The sequence below is a fragment of the Ammospiza caudacuta genome, chromosome 2 (genome assembly GCF_027887145.1).
Source record: "Ammospiza caudacuta isolate bAmmCau1 chromosome 2, bAmmCau1.pri, whole genome shotgun sequence".
In the NCBI taxonomy this organism is placed as follows: domain Eukaryota; kingdom Metazoa; phylum Chordata; class Aves; order Passeriformes; family Passerellidae; genus Ammospiza; species Ammospiza caudacuta.
In genome coordinates this window covers 15,428,709-15,451,057 of record NC_080594.1, presented here as the reverse complement: position 1 = coordinate 15,451,057, position 22,349 = coordinate 15,428,709, and the positions used below count along the sequence as shown (strand labels likewise).

Sequence of the window (22,349 nt, the reverse complement as noted above, 5' to 3'; positions counted from 1 at the left end):
AACAGACTGTCCCCAAATTCCTCCCATGTCAAACTATGACGGCCCTCTTAAGGACACTCCAGAACAGAAAAGAGATGGCCAACACATGGAACAGAAAAGTCCCTCAGAAAAGGATAGCATGGGGGCTTTGGGCCATTTGGCCATGCTTTGCTTTTTCCCTGACAATCTCTCTTCCAGCCAACAGAAGGAAGCAAAGGAACAGTCAAGACTTCTGGAAATCAGAAATTGTATTTGATGTCATGGGCCGTGGCACAAGTCCTGAGTTGCAAATAATACCATTCTTCTGTGAAAAGAAAGGAAACATTCCTGACAGGAATAGGTTCACATGAACTGGAACTGTCCCCTCTACAGTGCCTTGCAATTCCCAAGAACTGCAACACACTCAAATAACCTCCGTCAGTGTTTGTGCCATTGTGAAATATGTTATACAATAATTTGTGCTAAAGGAAATTGAAACCACAGCATCTTGTGTACCAAGCCAGTGTCCGGCAAATAAACCATGGAGATTCAAACACCAAGAGGACACTGTCTCCCGGGATGTATGTTTCAGGGGATTTTTTTCATCTGACAAGACCCCAGAAGGAGGCATTTGATAGGCATCATCAGAAATTTATGCCAGGAAGTTTTCACCTGACAGGATTCCAGGAATTATCCACCAGTTCCGGGAAACGGCAGCAAGAAAGAAAAACTAGGATAATATGCTAAAATATGCTAAAGAAGAGCCCCTTTCCAGAGTCCAAAACACTGTATAAAATGGATCCCTTTGAAATGACACTTTAGAGACCCACAGGGACTTTGGTGCGATAGAGGCCAAATCCAAAGTCTCCCCGGCTCTGATCGCCCGGCTCAGATTCAATTCACTTGTGGCTTTTTCCAAGTTTATACTCTGATAATTTAATAAATTTCTTTAATTGTTAAATTGGAGTATTCATTTATAGCACCATGATGAGAATGAATGAATCATGGGATGAAGTCTTCCCAAATTACAGTTTCAAAGGTTTAACGAATTCTCCAGTAATTCATTTCAGTTATGCTAACAAAAGCCAGTAACACCAGCAAGACCACAAGCACAGTGACAGAGGTTTCTGCAGACAGCAAGGTCCACCTGGCACTTAGATATAACCCCAAGGCTCGTAAGAAATATCAAGGAGAAAACAGCGTGGCAAAGACCACAGGGACCTTTCCTGTACAGCATGTTCTTTCCAGGCTGCCCTGAATAAAGCTGGCATGATTATCCCTACTGGGGTGCTCTGAGTGACGACCGTAGTTGAAAACAAAATATGTCCCTGTCTTGATTTAAAAGACAAATGTCCGCCAAGGAAGGTAGGAACCTTCCTGGAACGGGAAGAAAACATCCCTCTCTCCAAATTATTGTAATTTGAAAATTACATGGCTTTCAAGGAAAAAAAAGAAAAAAAATAGAAAAAGGAGTAACAGTTCGCTGCCCGCTCTTGAGAGGCCGAGAGAGGGAGCCATGATCCCCTCAGCCGGCGCCGGGAGGGAAGGAAGGGAAGAAGGAAGGAAATTGCTCCTTTTGCAAACTCAGGGGCATCGTTCGGCCTCAGCACTACAAGGAGCAGCTGGCAGAAGCAGGGGAAGCAGGCAGATTCGACCGCAGTGCCGAACTGCTGCGTAGCAAAATCCTGGAGCCGAGGACACCAAGTCCCTCAATGCCTTTATTGGAAGGAGGACAGGAAGGTCGGACCCACCCGCAGCAAGTCTCGGGTCCCAGATCACAATTTGTGGTGGGTGGCATCACGCCACAACTCCCAAAAAATGCTGAACAGAAAAGCCCATGTCCTCAGCCAAAAACTCCCCATCCCCACAAAAACTCTACTGGAATGCCAGGAGACTTCCTTTTGTGCCTTGATGGCTAACTGTTCACCCAAAAAGCCACTCCCTACCTTTCCAGTGTCTCCCTGATAACAAAGGGAAGAAATTCACTGAGAAACCTGAAAACCCACAACAGTCCTCAAAATTATCTGAGACCTTAATTTGCTAGAACGGACTCATAACCCAAGCTGTGTGATCCAAAGGTGAGATGTCTTGCCTAAGCCAAGCATCCAGCCCCAATTTTCAGTCAGCAAGATGGTGACTCCTGCTTGAGGACCGTGGTAAAAATAGATATTGTCAAGCTTATGCTTACACTTTCCCCATTTCACCTTCTTCATCTGAGATTACCAAAGCACCATGGATGTATGAGGGAGGATGGGATGAGACTGGTGTGAAAAAGCAGTGATGTCCATTCTCTTGGCATGGGGACAGAATTTGTTTTTTCTGTTAAGCTAGGTGTATCCTTCATTGTAAAGATGCACTGATAAATGATGAGCGAGGGATTTTGAAAATGGAGATAGGGTTTGGGCAGCAGCAGACAGATTACTGACTGCTTTTTGAACATAGCATGGATAAAGCAGTCCACTGCATCCAAAATCACTCTGTAGGCAACATCAACACAGCAGGCATCACAGGTTATCTATTCAGACATACTCTAGCTCAGACAGATTAATTTTAAACTTTTTAGTATATTTTCCATATTATAATGCAGCTGAGCTCAGTCATGTATTGGAATTGAAGAATCATAGATTTGTTTAGGTCATAAAAGCCCTCTAAGACCATCAAGTCCAATCATTACCCCAGCACTGCCAAGGCCACCACTAAACCATGTTTCAAAGTGCCACATCTACATGATTTTGAAACAGTTCCAGGCACACTGAAGGACTATAATAAGAGTATATTTAAAAATAAATAAATTAATAAATAAATAAACAAACAGATTAGAATATGTTTAAAATGCTGGGAAATTAAGCAGAAATATTTCCCTGGGCAATGCATTGGATCCTGACTTGATTTCTCACTCATCCCACTCTTCAAAACGCTCAAGCTCATTTGGGTCCTGGCTAACTGATTCTCAAATCATTAATTAAATTGCAGTCAGTTCCAAGGGGGATAAATCCAGCACCAAAGTGGTACTTGTGCAGGGGTGGTTTCAGCAGAAGGTGTGCCTTGCACACACTGCAGTGGCCTGGCTCAGCTCAGCACTGGCAGGCTCCGTGTACTGCAGCACACTGCAGATTCACACTGCCCAGAAAACAGATGCTCATCACAACCTCTCTATGCTTCCATGACAGCAAACATTCACAGGGATCCCTTAAAAGCAGTGTTTAAAGCTGTTTCCTAAAATAAGACAGCAGGCAGCACTTGCTGCCTCCAAGCACTTGACCATGCTAAGTTTGCTGCTGGGATCTGGTAGGATTAGGAGTCATACTTAATCTTCCCAGAACGCCTAATTCTCCAGGGCTTAACAAACTCTGTCTGTACACAAATACAGTCCAGAGTCCTGGATATCAACCCAGCCCTTGTCCCCAGATGTCACTTCCTTGTGTCCCTTGTGCTGGGACTTTGGGCAAGTGAGGTTGTTCAGCCTGAGGAAGAAAAGGTGAGACCTTAGAGCCCCTGCCAGTGGCTTTAGCCCTGTGCTAAAGGGGCTCAAAGAGAGCTGGAGAGGGATTTTGGGCAGGGGCCTGGAGGAACACAACAATGGGAAATGGCTTCCCACTGACGGAGAACAGGGTGAGATGGGATATTGGGCAGAAATTCTTGGCTGTGAGGATGCTGAAGCACTGGCACAGGTTGCCCAGAGAAGCTGCGTCTGTCCCATCCCTGGAAGTTTTCAAGACCAAGCTGATCAGGGTTTGGAGCAACCTGGTGTAGTGGAAGGTGTCCCTGCCCATGGTAGGGGGGTTAGAATTGCATGATCATTGAGGTCTCTTCCAACCCAAAACATTTCATGATTCCATAATTCTATGACTGAGAAAATATTTTGGAGAAATAGTATTACGTGATTGCTTGGTTATAATGCTCTCTATATTAAATCTCTTTTAAATTTTTCTGCAGTCCTTTTGTGTTACTTCCTCTGTTTTGTCCCAGAGAAGCGGGGAGGAAGGCTCCATGGAGCCCTCTGGGCCCCCACCGAGGGAGCTGCAGCCAAACCCCACACCATGCTCCCTCTGCTGGTGCTAGTGTCCTCCTGCCAGGAAGGACACACACGGAACACAGTGAGGCGTTCAGGAGTGGGGTTCCATGTTCTTTAGAAAGGAGCAGGAGAAGGGTCACTGCTGGGCTGAGCTGGCACCAAAATTTCAGCAGAGAGGCTGGTCCAGCACTTCACTAAGTGGTGGCTTACAGCCACAAATAATTTACAGAATATATATTGCATATAATTATGGCAGTCACATAAATAATTTAATTACTTTATGGTTTGAGTTGCAATGTGACATAGAAAATAGAAAATTTCAGTTCCTTAGAAGTTGCTGAATAGAGCTTAAAGACTAACTACAAACAAAGATAAAAGGATGTAAAGGTATGCACACTGGATGATAAATGTTGCTTACCAGTAGAAGAACAGATAAAGAGGGCTACAGTGGTTTTTTTTGCAAGTTAGGTAACAAGAAGCAACAGCACATGCCCAAAGAAAAAGTTCAAGGAGAGGTCACATTTAAAATTGAAATATTCACTGAATGGTATCACCAGAGATCCCTTTAGAGGACCTTCCAGGAACATAAAATGATTTCTAGTAGGAGGAAGTTGCATGCAAATTAGTTCTAGGAAAAGTGATGTTTATGTATTAGCTAGGAGACACACTTTAATGAATATATATAATGTTGTAAAGCCTCACCAAACACAAAGGATTAAACAAGACATCCTTGCAATGTGTCCTGCACAGGTAAAGAATGCCTGCTTTCTAACACTTCAAATTGTATTAGAAAGTTTATTTCCTGGCTGATTTCAGTATCAAAGGGACCTTAAAATTCCATTCCCTGCCATGGGAATGGACACCTTCCACTAGACTGGGTTGCTCCAAGCCCCGTCCAACCTGGCCCTGGACACTTTCAGGGATGGGGCAGCCAAAGCTTCTCTGGGCAACCTGTGCCACAGCCTCACCACCCTCACAGCCAAGAATTTTTTTCCTGATATCCCATCTAAATCTACCCTCTTACAGTTTGAAACCGTTCCCCCTTGTTTCATCACTATAGTTCCTGATGAACAGTGTCTCTCCATCTTCCCTGTAGGGCCCCTCAGATATTGGAAGGTGCTGTGTGATGTCCTCACAACATTCTCCAGGATAAACAGCCCCAACTTTCTCAGCTGTCTCCAGTGGCAGGTGCTCCAGTCCCCTCACTGACTTTGTGGCCTCCTCTGGACTTGCCCCAGAAGTGCCATTTAACCTTCTTAAGATGAAGGCTCCAGAACTGTGCACAGTATTCCAGGTGTGATCTCATGAGAACAGAAAAGAGGGTTATTTCTGTTTGAGCAGCAAAGCTGATGGGCATGTCATCTCTGATCCTCACTTTGCTCTGGCCCCCCCTAATCCTTATCCCAGGCCCTACTCCATGCAGGATGGACTCATCCCAGGCCCTACTCCATGCAGGATGGACTCATGCCAGGCCCTACTCCATGCAGGATGGGATCTTAGGCTGGGTTCTTATTTTTTCCTTTAGGCTGGTGTGTTCTTTGGCTTTTTGGGCTCCCAAATTCTTTATCCTGGACTGCAGCACTCAGCTTCTGACTCCAGGTGATCTCTGACCAGCTGGGTGCATCCCATCTGAGTTCTCTCAACAGGCAATGTATTCCTAAAGGAATTATCTTAGAAATTCCCATTGCCTGGTCTATCCTTGAAGCTCTCTTCCTTGCACAACCCATGAGCTCTTCTCCTGCATTGCTCAGATTTGTTCCAACTTGTGACAGGTCTGAGGCAGGATTGCTGCTGCTCCATGTAGGAAAGACATTCTGTGCTGTCCTTGTGAGCTTGCAAAGGCCTTCTGAAGATAAGGAAAGCCCTGTATCTCTCCTGAGGAAGACACCAATGTTGTCACCGTGGAGACGTGATGAAGGAGAGAAAGTTAAGAGATACGGACTCTAGCTCAGTGGGCTCCCTGATCACCCACTGAGAACTTTGTTTCTTTCTTATAACCAATAGACAGTGAATGTGTATGTTGAGTGAATGTAAATATCCTGAAAGAGTATAAAAGCAACATGTTGCTATAATAAATCTCTCTTGCACGCTTCTGAGGGAGTTGTGGTACTTTGTGCTGTGTCATGCTCTGTAACGACAGCTCCATGCATCCATACCATGACAAGGGGACACCAGATAAAAGAATAAGGGCAAAGGCCAGCCACACATATTAAGTAAATCAGGGAATGTCACAGAAGTCCTTTTCAAGAGAACAGCAGTTCTCTGAGACTGCCCAGTTCACCCCCAGCTTTACCCATCCATCCCCCTCCTCAGCAAAATGGGATACTGACATTGCAGACCATCCAAGAACTCTTGGATTTTGGTTAAAACTTGGCCCTATGCCCACTGGGTAAATTCTGAGCAACCTGAAGGGCAGGAATGTTGCAATATAGACATGGAAAACGAAGGTGAGATTTCCCTAGCAGCTGGAATGCAGCAAGATTAAATAGGTATGGAAAAGCCAGGTGATTGAAGCTTGTGGTTTGTAAAAATGGTAATCCCCATTTGTTACTGTGCCTTTGAGTAATCTGGGAGCTGGAAAGGTTATCCTTCAACACCAAGCTCCCAGCGCCCCACGCCATGACTGCTGGCCCCAGACTGTATCCAGACTCCAAGGACAAAGCTGGTCCCTGGAACGCCGAAGGGCCGATGGACCGGTGGCACTTACCGTGACGGGGAAATAGTCCCTCATGTACCTCCAAACGGCGCAGTTCCGGAAGACGTGGATCCGCCGCCCGCCCTTGCTGGGCTTCTCCCTGTCTATGAACCACCATGCAGCATAGAGGGCACTGACCAGCCAAAAACGAGTGAAGAGGAGGGTGATGAAGATGGCAGTAGAGCACTGTGCTGAAAGAAAATCCAGCAGTGACTTGATAGTTGGATTAGGTGGATTTTGGGAGGAATGGTTCGTTTGGAGAGGCATTTTGGTCCTGGGATGGAGCCTCCACTGGGCTTGCTGCTGAATTTGTCAGTGTGAAGGCACCTCTGATGCAGATGTGGTTTCTTTTCTATCTGCCCCAGGGACATGAAAAGACACCAAGCACCTCCCTTGTAGCAACCACCAATTTCTCCAAAGGCCACAACATCCCTCTCTTCCCAAAATGCTGATGAATCTCACTCCATTCACAGTGTTCTTATGGATCAGCTCTCTATCCCTCTGCTGTCTTGCTTTTCTCTGGAGTCAGACTGATCTTTGCAACAATAATGGCGCTGTTTTACCCCAAAACTCCTGTTTATACTTCCTGATGACACCTGATATTTTGCAATGGCAGCAAGAAGGGTCCTGTGTCCAGTCTGTACAGTCCCCAATAGCTTTATCTTGAGCTAATGATTCCCCATTTTAGTTGTGTCCATGGTATATACCCATAGATAAGATTTTACTCTTTAGTGAGTTTCATGTCACTGATTTTGAACCCTTTCCTCTACTTCTAATCTTGGACTCCAGAAGATTTTCAGTTCTTTCAGCTTGGTGTCATAATGGATTTTATAAGAATGCTCTATTTCATTCTCTATGACTTCCATGACTTGGGACCTTGTCCAGTTAGTGCCAGGTTTGACCTCTACCTCCCACCTCCCTTATACCCTGTGTTTTGGCATAGAAACAAGAGAACAAAAGCATTTGTGCAAACCGACATCACTTGGTACATAAATTCCCACCCAAGCCAAACACTGTGTGTCTGCAGATACTAGAAAGTGATGAAGGCCACCAAGCTGCCACCTGGCAAAGCAGATGTGTGGCCGGGAAGAGCTGTGTCCTCTCCATCTGTCCCTCTGGAACCCTTGGTATTGCTTTTGAAGGGAAAGACTGAGCTGAAGAAAACCCAAATATTCATCCAAGTCCTTTGCCTTCCCCAGCTCATGGATTACATAATGTTTTGTATACTTTGCTCTACTTTGGGTCTTCATTTCAGATCTTCCACCCAGGGCTGGAACATATGAGGATGGAGATGCCCGGCTCAGCTTCAGCTTCAGCTGTGATATAGATGCATCCACACCCTCATGCTCTGAGACATCTTGTCCACCTTTGGGAGCCACCTGATAGCTGCTCTCTCCACCTCCTCTCCGCTAAGGCCTGTCAGAGACATGGAATAGGATGCTCTCATCTAAGACCTTCATGTACCTCCTTGTTTGCTTTCACTTAAGGATAAATCAGTAGATCATATTTGTAGCATTTTTTTTCGTGATAAGTCACCCTAATAACAAAACTTTGCATGAAAAAAGTAAATTCTTGTCCTTTTTTAGAACACTGTCATGATGGTACCAATAATTCCTATGGGGAAAAAAAGTGCAATAATCTAACAGGATCCTAAATCTCCTGAAAGCTGAAATAGGATTGCATGTCTTCCTGTAAGAAGAGACACTGCAGCAAGCTCCTGGGTAGGCACTTGAATTTTGCAGTGGGAAAAAAACTGCAGCTCTTGGCAAAGCAGGAGGTCGAACCTGTACTGCATCACACAGGTCAGAAAGAACCACTGCTCACACCTGGTGCCACACTTTTAATGGAATCATAAAAGTCCCCTCAAATCTGGCCTTGGACACTTCCAAGGATGTGGCAGTCACAGTTTCTCTGGGCAACCCGTGCCAGGGCCTCACCACCATCACAGCCAAGAATTTCTTCCCAATATCCCATCTAACCCTGCCCTCTGGCAGCAGGAAGCCATTCCCATTGTCCTGTCCCTCCAGGCCCTTGTCCAAAATCCCTCTCCAGCTCCCTTGGAGGCCCTATAGCACTGGAAGAGACTCTAAGGTCTGCCCAGAGCCTTCCCTTCTCCAGGCTGAACACCCCAGCTCTCCCAGCCTGTGTCCAGACCAGAGGAGCTCCAGCCCTTGGAGCAGCTCTGTGGCCTCCTCTGGACCTGCTCCAACTGGAGTCTCAGAAAAGTGGAAGGGATTGAGGGAATTCCTCCCTCAACCTACTGCTCACACTTTGTTTCCAAATGCCACAGACACAGACTTTGTAATTCTCAAGAGCTGCATAGAACATGAGCTGCAGCTCCAGGGTCCACATGATAAACAAACACAATTTTACTCCACCTAGGAGCCTGGTCATCAGGTCTGCTGCGAAACTACAGTGCCTAATTCTCCTTTTATCTTAGTGTGCAAAGCTCAAAGTACATTCTGTAAAGTGAAGGAGTAGTTCTGGACCAAATCCATGCTTTATCTTATAATTATATAATTATTAATTTCTTCCTCAATTCATTTGCAATTCAATTTTTTTTTCCCAGAGCAAAATTTGCACTCAGTGACCTTCACTCAATTTCAAGATTTGGGATTTTTTGTCCTTTTGAAACATTTTGGTGCTCTATGGGAAAGGGCCCCATTCCTGTCTGAGAATGGACTGTCAGTCTGAACGTTACTGTGGATGGCACCAAAGAGATAGGAACATTCCAGAAAATGTAGAGTTATATCTGCATCCAAACAAATTCCAGCCTTAGGCAGGCATCTGATTATTTATGGTCTGTAATTTGGTGAGGAGGAACAACTCCTTACTACTGTCTGGACACCAACACTTTGTGGGGCACTAGCACCAGGCTGGAAATTTTCCACAGAGCTCTATTAGTGTGTTCCAAAAGTCATGTCAGGTCCCCAGGCTAAGTCCACCACCACTGGTCCCACTGCTCAGAAGAAATGGGCATGTTTGAGTTGCAAACAGGTTTGAGGTTGGAAACAGACATGATCCTCATCTCCTCCTTCTGCAGGTCTGGATATAGCTCCTCCAGAACTTTACACTAATATTTACACAAAAAATTTTGAAAGCAAATCAAATCACATCAAATTTGATCCCTTACCGTCCTGAAACACCCTTGGAACCCCAAGAATTAGAGTTCCTGGGTTCTGTGAAATTGGATTTTTTTGTTGATTTTAAATGCACAGATCAGGAATCAGTCTAAAAATGTTTCTCCCTATCACCCCGTGTAAAAGAATCAAACACTTTACTGCAATTATACTTTTGGCAGCCTTTCTAAATGCAGTAGTGCCTCTGCCCCTGCAGCTGCCATCAGGAATGTTTTAGTTTATAAAGATTAAGCCTGAGCCTTTTAGGGTTGGAGTTTTTTAACTAAAATATTATTTTTCGGATAGGTATGTATGTATGTGATAATTTTGATAATAATTGTATTAATTATGATACCTTTCAATTTGTGCATAGATTAATTATGAAGGCCATTAAAGGAGTGCTTTTTGTTGAAAGGAAAGGGGGAGATGTTGCGATGTTGGGAGACACAAGACAGGTGAAGGTCTTCAGGCTTGGTTAACATAAGTGATTTGATAACAGGATGCCTTGGCAAAAGCAAATGGAACTTTGAAAATTAGACCTAGATTGCAAGAAGATTCAGACTGGTTTACCAGAAAAAGCAAATCTCATTAAACTCTGCAAGCAAGAGATGTTGTGATATGCATAAGTTTGTGTATGTGATTTTAACCTAATCACTGTAGTACAAATTACTAGGCTCCCCTAAAACAGTATATAAGCATCTGTATCCCACAATAAAATCAGATTCTGATCACCAAATCAGTCTTCCCTATCTCTCTCCATCGTCAACATCTGGACTCCTGTGCTATAGCCCAACAGCATATGCTAATTTGCTATAAAATGGCTTAAGCCCTTACACAGAGCTCTTTCAAGGCAGACAAAGGCTGTAAGAGCATGGTTAAGGGCATCATGTAAGTCATTGCAGATGCATCACTTCTGTTATCTGAAAATAGGTAAATCTGGGCTGAGAATAGCTGCTGCACTGTCTACACTGTCATGGAGAGTGGAGACTGCTTCAAACCAAAACTAAAACCAAAGGGTTCCTGGCAAGAAGGAGTGTGATATGCAGGCCCTAAATCTTGCACTTTCTGATGAGTCCAGATTCAGGAAGGTTTCTCTATAATTGTCCATGGTGAGGTTTGGCTCTGGATGAAGCATTCATAGGATGGTCCTGGACTCAGCAGTGCATCTGTTGAGCAGGGGTGCAGCAACTTTTCATGGTCTAGGACCCAGCATCTCACATCTCCATGGCTGTATGAGACTCAGCAAAGACATATCCATGTGTATTTGATGGTTTGTTTGTTTGTTTGTTTGTTTTCCCACAGGTCAATTGGTTTTCTGGGCTGGATTCTTTCAAAGAAGCTCATAGCTTCTTTGCTTCAAAGAAGCAAAAATTAAGTGGTGTGTTTCTTATGCTGAGTTTTGCTGTGAGCTGTAAATCCCTCTCTGGACAAGAAAATGGCCATATCACAGAGAGCACAAATATGCCATGGGCTCCAAGTAAGCCATGGGTTCCAAAGGAGCCACAGGTTTCAAGGCACATGGAGAACTTCTCTGGCCAAGTCTAAGCAGGAACCATGTCCCATCAAAGTGCTCCTAACCCAAAATTTGTTAATTCAGCCTGAAATAGGGAAAACTGCAGCCCACAGAAAGAGATTTTTGTTATCACAACAGTACAAAAGTGAGTCAGATTCATACTGCACTTGCCAGTAGGGCTTGCAAGATCACTGCAGAATCACAGAATACATTGGGTTAGAGGGATCTTAAAGACCATCCAGCTCAACTGCCCTGCCATGGGCAGGGATAGCTCCCACTAAACCAGGTTGTTCAAAGTCCCATCCAAACTGCCCTTGAATGCCTCCAAGATGCACATTGCTGAGGTCCTCAGTGCCAGCCTGCAGTCCTGATTGTGGCCACCTACACAGATAGTGCACCCTTGGGCACAGCTGATGTGGGCAGGCTGTGGACTACACTCAGCTGCCAGGCAAGCCTGATCTTGCTGGTACCCTGTGCCCTTTGAGCCAGCCCTGATGACTCCAAGGTTCGAAGTCTGGGTGTGGTGTGCTGGGTCTGCAGAGGCAGCATGCCCAGATCTACTGGCCCTGCACTGGGTTTGTTTGCCAGGGTTCAGCTCTGCACTCATAGCTTGGCATGGTGTATCTGGATGGGTGTCCACGCCCAGTGGAGAGTGGGAATGAGAGAGGAAGAAGGAAGCAGTACAGCAGGCTTGGGCACCAGCCTGCTGATTTCAGCTTTCTGCAGTAGCCTGGTTCCTCTCCATTACAAGGAGGCACTGGTCAGTGCTCAGATCATGTACTGGGAAGGCAATAGGATCCCCACTCCACGCCCTGCAACACTTTCTTACAACCTGCACTCCTCCTCCAGCCTCTGAAATAAATAGAACCTTTTGTCTCCATGCTCTTGTCAGGATCATCCTCAAGAAAACCAGCAGTATGCACAATGCCTGCCTGTTGCAAGGGATGCTGGAGCAGAGCTCCTTGCCGGCACTGGGGCCAAGCTGCTGCCCTCACCCAGCATCCTGCAGGGGTACATGAGCCCCTCCCACAGTGCCTGGCTTCTCAGGGGATGCATTTGCACAGCCATGGCAACAGCTGCCTGCAGTCAGGGCTGCTGGCATCTCTGGCCAAATGGGTGTTTCAGAAGCCCTCTTCTGGCAGCAGAAGCACAAACCTGTCTCCCAAACAAAGGAGCAGCCCACAGCTAAATCCTGCCCACAGAAAGTCTGAGCTCCGTGCCTGAGGATTGTAACAGTGCAACAAGGGGTGTTTGGCAGCTGATGGGATGAAAATAAAGGTATCTCTTAGCATCTGGCTTATGCAGTTGTTAAACTAGGATATTTTGGTTGGAAATCTCCAGGCTTAAAGAAACTTTGTAAAATGAACAAAACCAGCTGGAATTGCTTCATAAGGTTTTGTTATCACCTTTTTAGTGACCTCTTAACTGCTTTTGGTTTCAGATTGTATCACCAAAAGAAACCCAAAATAAACCCCAAAACAAACCAAACAAAACATGCAAACCCCCAAACCAACAAACAAACAAAAAACCAGCAAAAACACACAAAAAACACCATACAACAAATCAAGTTCTTCCCGGGAAAGACAATAAGCTCTTGAAGGTCAGCCATGGGAGGATGAGTGGGTTTGGGTCTCATCCTCATTCAGAGCAAACTGCATTTCCCTGCGGGAGGTAGAGCCTGTGTTTGCAAGTAACTTCTACAACTGCAGAGGATTCCTCCCTTCTGGCCATTTGCTGTCATTCTGCTGGCTCTAGAAGTTATTTCCATCTCTGGAAAGTCAAGTGCCAGTTTGCTCCCGATACCAAGAAGGGAAAAACCTCCAGTACAAATTGTTTTATTGGAAGCTCCATAAGCCCCAACTGTGTCCATGCTGAGAATGGGGATGTGCTGTTGGAGCGCCTGTTAACACTGTGACCACGTCTCTACCTCATCCCAACTGAATCATGGACTGTGGAAGGAAATTCAGATGCAGGGACAGAGAGGGAATCATGGAGCACTCCAAAATGTCCCATTCTGGCCAGCTGTGTCCTAGACTGCATGGCTATTGCCAGATTTTCATCTCTCTTGCTAGGATACATTGGTGTCTCCTCCTGCCAGGTGTTCTATGGTGGCAGAAGGTTGATCACATGTGGGATCTGTTCTCCACTAGAATGTTGATCACATGTGGGATCTGTTCTTCACTACAACATTGACCACAAGTGGGATCTCTTCTGCTCAGGGAGACCCCCAGGGTTTATAACACAAGTACACAATGGCACCAAGTATGGCTGTTTGGCGCTTCTCTTCCAAAAAAAAAAGGGCAGTTTCATCCATCCTGGTGACCAGCAATGGCCCCTGGCCTCTTGAATTGCACAAACTGGGATAAGGTGTAGTTCAGAAGAGTGATACTTATATAAGGAATGAGGGATTTGTCTTTACAAAGAAACAGTGAGTCTGCTAGTAGATAAAACTGAAATAAAAGCAACTCAAATGCCTAATTCACAACTATTTGCAATTCTTGCAAAACTTTTTAAAAGGGAAATCAGTTAGTAATCAAGGTATATGATGATCTAATTAGAGAAAAGTGGTCAATTGATGCATCCCTGGATGGAAGGAACACCCAAAAGTGAGGAAAAGGTGAATGGCCACCTCAGTGAATCATGCAACACTATGGAGCAAACACCTGGAATCCCAATGTATTAATATCAGATGCCAGAGAACCTATTTATAATTTAAATTGGATAATTAGGTTACAATCTGTCTTTGAAATAATAACCAACCAGACAGCTACAGCTGTTGACCACCTTGCTGACAAATCCACTCAAATGAGGAATGCAATATTTCAACATCAGATGGTATTAGATTATTTGTTAGCAGAAGAAGGGAGAGTGTGAGGAAAATTAAATGCCTCAAACTGCTTTTTGCAAATAGAAAAGTGGTGAAACAAATCACAAAAGGAATTAGAAATTTAGCTCATGTACTGGTCCCAATGTGGAAAGGATGTGATTGGGACATGTGTTTGTGGCTACCTGGTGGACTATGGGTTAAACAAATGCTTTTTCCTCTTTTGTGCTATAGCAACTCTAATCTTTTTACCAGGCATGATCCCTTGCTTAGTGCAACTTATTCAACATGTGATCAAATATTACAGGTAGTAGCCATCCCCACTGATCCAGAAATAGCTACAAAAGGACAGAAAATTATGTTGCTGCAAATAATTGCAATACCAAAAGAGATCCAGGAACAGAAAAATAGGTAAATTATAACTTAAGTTTGTAAAGACAATTACTGAGAAAATAAAACAGGAGAGATTGAAAGGAATGAGGGATTTGTCTTTACAAACAAGCTGTGGGTCTGCTAGTAGATAAAACTAGCACTGAGAGAGCTAAAAGAAACAATGGGAAAGATTCCACTGATTGATGAATGGAAGGAGATAGATTTGTCTTTACAAATAAACTGTAGGTCTGCTGATAAATAAAACTGAATACTCAGAGGTGACAGAAACAATTGGAAAAATCATAAATTCCTTAGGAATTCCACTGATTGATACAAGGAAAAGAAAGGGCCTGGGGAGAATACATTGGAAGGGTGTCTTAAGTATTAGGCATTTCAGGAAGTCTGTACCTCTCAAGTACCTCAGCCAATGGGGAAAGAGAGAGGGAAATGTGCCCAGGAAATTATGATAAAAAGGAGGCTGTGTGCTTTAAAAATTTGAGAGACCCCAGGGGAATGTCTCATGGCCTCTCCCTTTATTTGAATGAAGTTACAGGACTTCTCTGCCTCCTTTTTGGACATAAACCTCTGGTGTTTGTGGAGTAATTTTCCTGACATTTAGCATAAGCCAATCCTACACCAAGAAGCATTTAAAGAGCTAAAGAGAGGATATCTGGACCAGTATTTCACACTCCTCTGGTCCATCAGATACTGGTGCAAAGGCGGCCATTCAGGCTCAGGTCTGTGGCAGATTTTGGAAGGGCCCATCTCAGAAACTGAGTGGGAGTCTGAAGCACAGCCTGTGCTTTCTGTGCAGGTATAGTTCTGGAGATGTTTGTGTACAAAGATCTGCTGTGTTTTGAGCTAGTCAGCAGCTGTCCTGCAGCAAAGGAGGAGATTTACACACACTCCATCTGAGATTCACAACTGGCATAACAATGGGAAGCTCTGTGATGTTACCTTTCATCTTGGCTCCTGATGGGCTGTAAATGGCCCCAGATATTTTATACTGATAACCTACCCTCTGATAGTTTTATTTCCATAAAACTAGGAAACACTGCCATGTTCCAGCCTGATGGGCTGTAAATGTCCCCAGGCAGTTTTTCCACTCCACTGATAATGTGCCTCTGTGTCTCCCATCATCATTTCCCTGTGTATCCCATCCAAAACAGCACCTGTGTCATTTCCATCAGCACCTGATGCCCTCCACCAGGCAGTGACTTTGTCTGTGTCTCAGTCTGCTGATGTGTCTTTTCCTCAAACTGTTTGGGTTTTCTTGGAAAAATGACATTTTAGAATGTGCAGGGGCGTCTCTAAAAAGTGAAGTGTCTGTTCCCAGGGCTAAACAAGCAGAGTCACCAATATTCCTCCTATGGTACCATTCCTCAAGCGTGGTAATTCTATTTCTCATTCCTAACACCAAGCAGACCAACACCTTAAACCACGAAAACTCTAAACCTAAAGAGCAAGAGAAGTAGAAAACCCTACCCAGTTTAGATGATGCAAAAGACCTGTAAATATTCCCATGCATAGGCAAGCAGCCATGCACTTCCTTAGTGCCACCCTGCTCTGATCAGGTGGTGAGAAGAAGCCAAAAATGCTGGCACAGATTGCTCAATTAAGTTGTGGCTGCCCCATCCCTGGGGCCCTGTTCAAGGCCATGTTGGAATGGGGCTTGGAGCAACCCACAACCCACTCTAGTGAAGTGTCCTTGCCCGTGGCAGGGAGTGCAACAGGATGATCTTTAAGGTCTCTGTCAACCCAAACCACTCTGTGATTATATGATCGTGCTAAAGGCACCATGGTGTTGTACAAAGCAGAGCAACACCAATATTTTGCAGCCCCCAAAATCACCAGTGACTTTGAGCAGAGCACCAGGCAGTGGTTCCTGGTCAAGCACCCCCTGTGCAACAATAACCAGGATGTTTTGGAAGCTGATTAATAAGGTACCTGATAAACCTTCTTCTCCTGGCATCCTCACATGAGGGAGTGGCATCCTCACAGGGCAACTTTCAGTCAAACTTAAGCTATTGGAGACCATCCAGGGACACTTTTGATGGCTTCTCCTGCATTTTGTGATGTCACAAAGAGCAAGATGACTGGCAATGACCATGAGAGCAGATGTTTCTATCTCTGCAGGATCTGATGACAAAGGTGGACTGGCTTCCTTTCTCACACCACCAGCTGACATCTCATCACATGCTGTCTGTACACATTCTCCCCCACACCCAGTACACAGATATCCACCAGTTCTTTTAGGAAATAATGCTATGGCATTGTGAGAACAGCACAGCAAAGCTCAGGGCAAGACCTTACGGGAGTGCACTGTGGGTTTATTCAGGGAAAACACACCCTGCAGTGGTAGCCATCACAAAGGCAGGCACCTAACTCCTTGGTAATCACTGATGAGAGTCAGAGGAAGGGGATGGCAGCTCATCCCATTGCTCCCAGGAGATCGCTGACAAAAGCTGGGATGAAGTGAAAAGGAGGAATAAAATCAGGTAGGAGCCTCACATCTTCTTAGGAGCATTTTCCCTCCATTTTGTAGGAATGGAGATGCCCTGGGCTAAAGGCAGGTGAGACTCCATCTCCAAAGGCAGAGCCAGACCACACTTGCAGCTCCCTCTGTGCAGAGTGCTCAGCTCCACAGTGCCCCAGGGAGATGCAGGAAAGCCCCATTTGCTCTGCCTCTTCCAGGCATTCCCTCTGCTCTGCAGGACATGTCCTGGCACCAATCCCTCCCATGGCTAACATCTATCACCAGGCACAAGAGAATATGACAACACTGCAGGTGACAATTTAAAGGGGAGTTTTAGTGGCCTCTCACATCTTAAATCATGTTATGATCATGCACAGCTTCTTCCTGGTGGGTTCACAGGGTTCAGCCTGGGGTGTTCTCGTTTTCATTGCCAAACTTGCTTATGGTTCATGTGTGTTGTGAGAGTGTTTTGAGGCCAAGTGGGACAGGAGCCAAAGCAAATCCATATCAGAGTGCTGCAGAAAAATGTAGGGGATTGTAACTGGATGATCTTTAAGGTCCCTTCCAACCCAAACCATACTGCAGTTCTATGGAAAACTTCTCTGGTTTCTCAGCAAAAGGAAAGAGAGATGTCTCTTACCTAGACCCAGGAAGCTGCAGACCCATTGAGCCACTGCTGCTGTCTGAAGCCTTCTCTGAAGTGGCACAGACCGCGGAGCAAACTCAATTTTCATCTTGGCCTCTGCATGCACGGCTCGCAAGGAGAAGGAAGCAAGTGGTGAATGCAAAGTGCAAAGTCAATATCTGCCCAGTGTTACAGTAGAAGGGATTGTGCAACATCCTCACAGTGGTGGCTGCACTCAGCACCATTCCATACAGGGAGCAGAGGGAGGTGTCGTGGACTTTATACCATCATGACTCACAACATTGTTCGATGGTGACAATTTCATCCTTCTTCCACCCAAATCTGGAAAGTAAACTCCATTCAAGACCCAATCCTGCTTTCAAAAGATCATGTCTCTTTCAAATTTTGCTATATTTGGATATTGGCAGAGACAGTGAGGCCCATAAGCCAGTTTTATTTTCCCCCTTCCCCTACAAATCACCCTGTGCATGGCAGGAAGGGACAAGCAGAAGGGATGGGCACAGACAGGTCACTTTTGTTCACAGGTGATGTGAAGGAGATGGGGAGATAAAACAAGGGTGTGTCACTGCTGAGCACAGGGAACATGAGCCTCATGCCTCTGCCAAGACATGGGTGGATGGTGGATGGATGGGGCACGTGAGTTTCCATGTGCATCCGTGCACACATTTGTATAGAGAAAGGAAATACTCCTCCTGATTTGCATTTGTATCTCCAAGCAGGTGCACAGCCTGAGCCTCTACCTTGTCATGTGCAAAGAGATGCAATTGACTATGTGGGGAAAAAATTTAGAAATTTTGGGGGGAAAAAAATCCTCCAGAAACTGACAAGCCCCTCAGGTAAGCAACAAAATCATCTCATCAGAGGGCTGGGAAACCCAAAGGTCTCATTGTAACCAGGATAGAGAATAATACTGTGAACTAAACAATGAGCACTGTGAAAGCACTGGCCATCTACAAAGGCTTCACTCACATGTCTAAGGGGCATTTCAAATCCCAAGATCACTGCAGCCAAGAATTACAGAATAAAACTAAAAACAACCTTTGTCAGAAGCAAATCAGGGATGTTAGCTGAAAAATAATCCCTCCCCTTTGTCAGGCCTAGGAAGATGCTGGACTTCAAGGCATCTGTTAGACTCAGTTTCCCCAAATCACTAGGATAACAGGGCTCTGGTGAAACCCCTAGGGATCTCTTACTAAAAGTATTGGTTGCTTTAACTGAGCTAAAACTGGTTTAGATTTCACTCAAATCTCTCCCCATCTTTTGTCTTCTACTGCAAATGTCAGTAGGCTGACTGCTTCAAGAAAGCAAAAGAGGTTTTTACTTCTTTCAGCACTGTTACCTGGAGACAGGATGTTTTCTGATGAGAAACCATCAGTGATTTCCATAATTCTGTGGGGAGATCTGTGTGCCCAGGGCTCCTGGTCTTCCTGGACTCTGTAACATCAGCATTGTCAGAGAGGTGGATGGTGGGACCAAGAAGGGGTTAGATTGCTTATTAGGGAAAATTCCTTCCCTAAAACAGTTTTCAAGCCCTGGAACATGCTGCCCATGGAAGATCTGACCAAGGAGTCAAGCAATGCTCAGCTGGGTAATAAATATTTATGTCCTGCCATGCTGTGGTTATGTAATTTGCTTTTTGTCTTTCTACTTTCTTAATTGAGGAGAGAAAAAGAAATACTTATGGAGGACTTCGAAAACTTCTGCTTAATTAAGAGAGAAATCACAGATTTCCACTCAGGAGGAACTGAAAGAGATGCATCTCCTTGCTGAGTATAGATAAAATAGAACTTAAATTCTCTGAATCACAGAATAATGAATAATTTAGGTTGGAGAAGATCTCTAAGATCAGGGAGTCCTACCATTCCACCAGCACTGCCAAGGCCACCACTAACCCATGTCCCCAGGTGCCACATCCACACATCTGTTAAATCCCTCCAGTAATGGGGACTCCACCACAACACAGATTGTTGAGCAGCCTGTTCCAGGGCCCAACAATCCTTTTGGGAAATAATTTTTCCTGATTTTCGATTTAAACAACTTGAGGCCTTTTCCTCAGATCCTGTCTCTTGTTCCCTGTGAGAAGACTGACCCTCTCCTGGCTCCTGTCAGGAAGTTATACAGAGAAAGAAGGTGTCCTTCCCCCCCAGCCTCCTCCTTCCTGTTTTAGGGAAGAGCAGAGCTGTGTCTCAGGACTTGCTAACCATTCAGACATGCCCAAACACTGAGCTCTGATCTCTGTATCTTATATCCTGATACCTTAATCAGTCTTATTTCCTAACCCACTCAGGCATTTGCACAACTTGGGCCATGACAAAGCTCCAACCACATTCCCCTTGGCTTTTCCCTTTTCAGTTATATACAGGCATTTGTTAAATCTCCCATGGCTTGCATTTAGTTTGGGAAAATTAAGCTACTTTTATCTCTCAATAAGTCATCTTCTGTAACACCTCTCTCAGTGGCCATTGTTACTTAGTGGAGCAATATACCTGTGATGAAATCACTTCTTATTCTGGCTGTGTTATGCCAGTGATTTCCATTAAAGAATTTGATGTACTTTGGAGCACTTGATTTATTGGTCAAAATTTTTTTTTATGCATTTCAATTATTCTCTTTATGCAACACTCAGATATGGATTTGCTTTGGCTCCTGTCCCACTTGGCCTCAAAACACTCTCACAACACACATGAACCATAAGCAAGTTTGGCAATGAAAACGAGAACACCCCAGGCTGAACCCTGTGAACCCACCAGGAAGAAGCTGTGCATGATCATAAAATGATTTAAGATGTGAGAGGCCACTAAAACTCCCCTTTAAATTGTCACCTGCAGTGTTGTCATATTCTCCTGTCCCTGGTGACAGATGCTGGCCATGGGAGGGATTGGTGCCAGGACATGTCCTGCAGAGCAGAGGGAATGCCTGGAAGAGGCAGAGCAAATGGAGCTTTCCTGCATCTCCCTGGGGCACTGTGGAGCTGAGCACTCTGCACAGAGGGAGCTGCAAGTGTGGTCTGGCTCTGCCTTTGGAGATGGAGTCTCACCTGCCTTTAGCCCAGGGCATCTCCATTCCTACAAAATGGAGGGAAAATGCTCCTAAGAAGATGTGAGGCTCCTACCTGATTTTATTCCTCCTTTTCACTTCATCCCAGCTTTTGTCAGCGATCTCCTGGGAGCAATGGGATGAGCTGCCATCCCCTTCCTCTGCCTCTCATCAGTGATTACCAAGGAGTTAGGTGCCTGCCTTTGTGATGGCTACCACTGCAGGGTGTTTTCCCTGAATAAACCCACAGTGCACTCCCGTAAGGTCTTGCCCTGAGCTTTGCTGTGCTGTTCTCACAATGCCATAGCATTATTTCCTAAAAGAACTGGTGGATATGTGTGTGTTAATTGTGGGGGAGAATGTGTACAGACAGCATGTGATGAGATGTCAGCTGGTGGTGTGAGAAAGGAAGCCAGTCCACCTTTGTCATCAGATCCTGCAGAGACAGAAGCATCTGCTCCCATGGTCATTGCCAGTCATCTTGCTCTTTGTGCCATCACAAAGTGCAGGAGAAGCTACCAAAAATGTCCCTGGATGGTCTCCATCAGCTTAGGTTTGACTGAAAGTTGCCCTGTGAGGATGCCACTCCCTCATGTGAGGATGCCAGGAGAAGAAGGTTTATCAGGTACCTTATTAATCAGCTTCCAAAACATCCTGGTTATTGTTGCACAGGGGGTGCTTGACCAGGAACCACTGCCTGGTGCTCTGCTCAAAGTCACTGGTGATTTTGGGGGCTGCAAAATATTGGTGTTGCTCTGCTTTGTACAACACCATGGTGCCTTTAGCACGATCATACAATCACAGCGTTGTTTGGGTTGACAGAGACCTTAAAGATCATCCTGTTGCACTCCCTGCCACGAGCAAGGACACCTTCCACTAGAGTGGGTTGTTCCAAGTCCTGTCCAATACTTCCAGGGATGGATTAGTCACAGTTTCTCTGGGGAATCTTTGCAATGCCACCCTCAGAGGGAGGAATTTCTTCCTAATAATAACATTTTTGGTAGGATCGTGCCCCAGACTGATGCAGTCTGATGCTGTATGACACCTATATCCTCGGCCACCCCATGTCCCTCAATGTGGCATCACACTAGGCCACATCCTTTTCCCAGAGGAGGCTAGAGTAGGAATTCCTCGTTCCTGCCATGGTGGCTGTCATTTAAAAACAGATTTTTTTTTTTCTAATTTACTCTCATCCTCTCTCAGAGATGTTTGCAGCCAGCACATCAATTCTGCTGATTAGAGCTAATGGATTTTACTTGATGATGCTTTTCCATTGCTGATGCCTGAACGAGAATTGTCTTCGGTTGCAAATGCAAGATGTGGCTGGGGGTGTGTCTTCTACTGCTGTGTGTTACATGTGGGGCGGTTTCTTCTGTTAATTGGGCCACCTGTTAAAACCAGGTGGGGCACTTTTCCTTTATCTCTTCCATGACCCATCCTCTCTCTGGGAGAGATCTTCTGTTAATGGGCCATTGAGTGTCACTGCAGGACTGATAAAATTAGATCATCCATTGTGAGATGCCCTGCCCAGGGGTTGGAGTCAAGCATTCCTACCCGGATATTACTGGAAGTTGGAACACCACAGGCAGACTTTTCCCACTGCATTCCCAGAGGAGAAGCTTTCTTTTCCACTGGATTCTCATGGAAGACCAGGCCTGTAGGAATGTGCCCCCTGTTGACGGAGTGACAAAATTA

General features: G+C 45.2%; 1 protein-coding gene across 1 annotated transcript in view; it reads right to left on the bottom strand.

The window, feature by feature from the left end:
• MOGAT2 (monoacylglycerol O-acyltransferase 2) overlaps positions 1 to 17,706 on the bottom strand; it is a 28,285-nt gene extending 10,579 nt beyond the window's left edge. Inside the window, exons 1-2 of the mRNA XM_058799959.1 lie at positions 17,613 to 17,706; positions 6,681 to 6,859 (exon numbers count right to left, since the gene is read on the bottom strand). Coding sequence (XP_058655942.1) covers positions 6,681 to 6,859; positions 17,613 to 17,706 — 273 coding nt within the window. The remainder of the gene's footprint in view (positions 1 to 6,680; positions 6,860 to 17,612) is intronic.
• Positions 17,707 to 22,349: the final 4,643 nt, after the last annotated feature.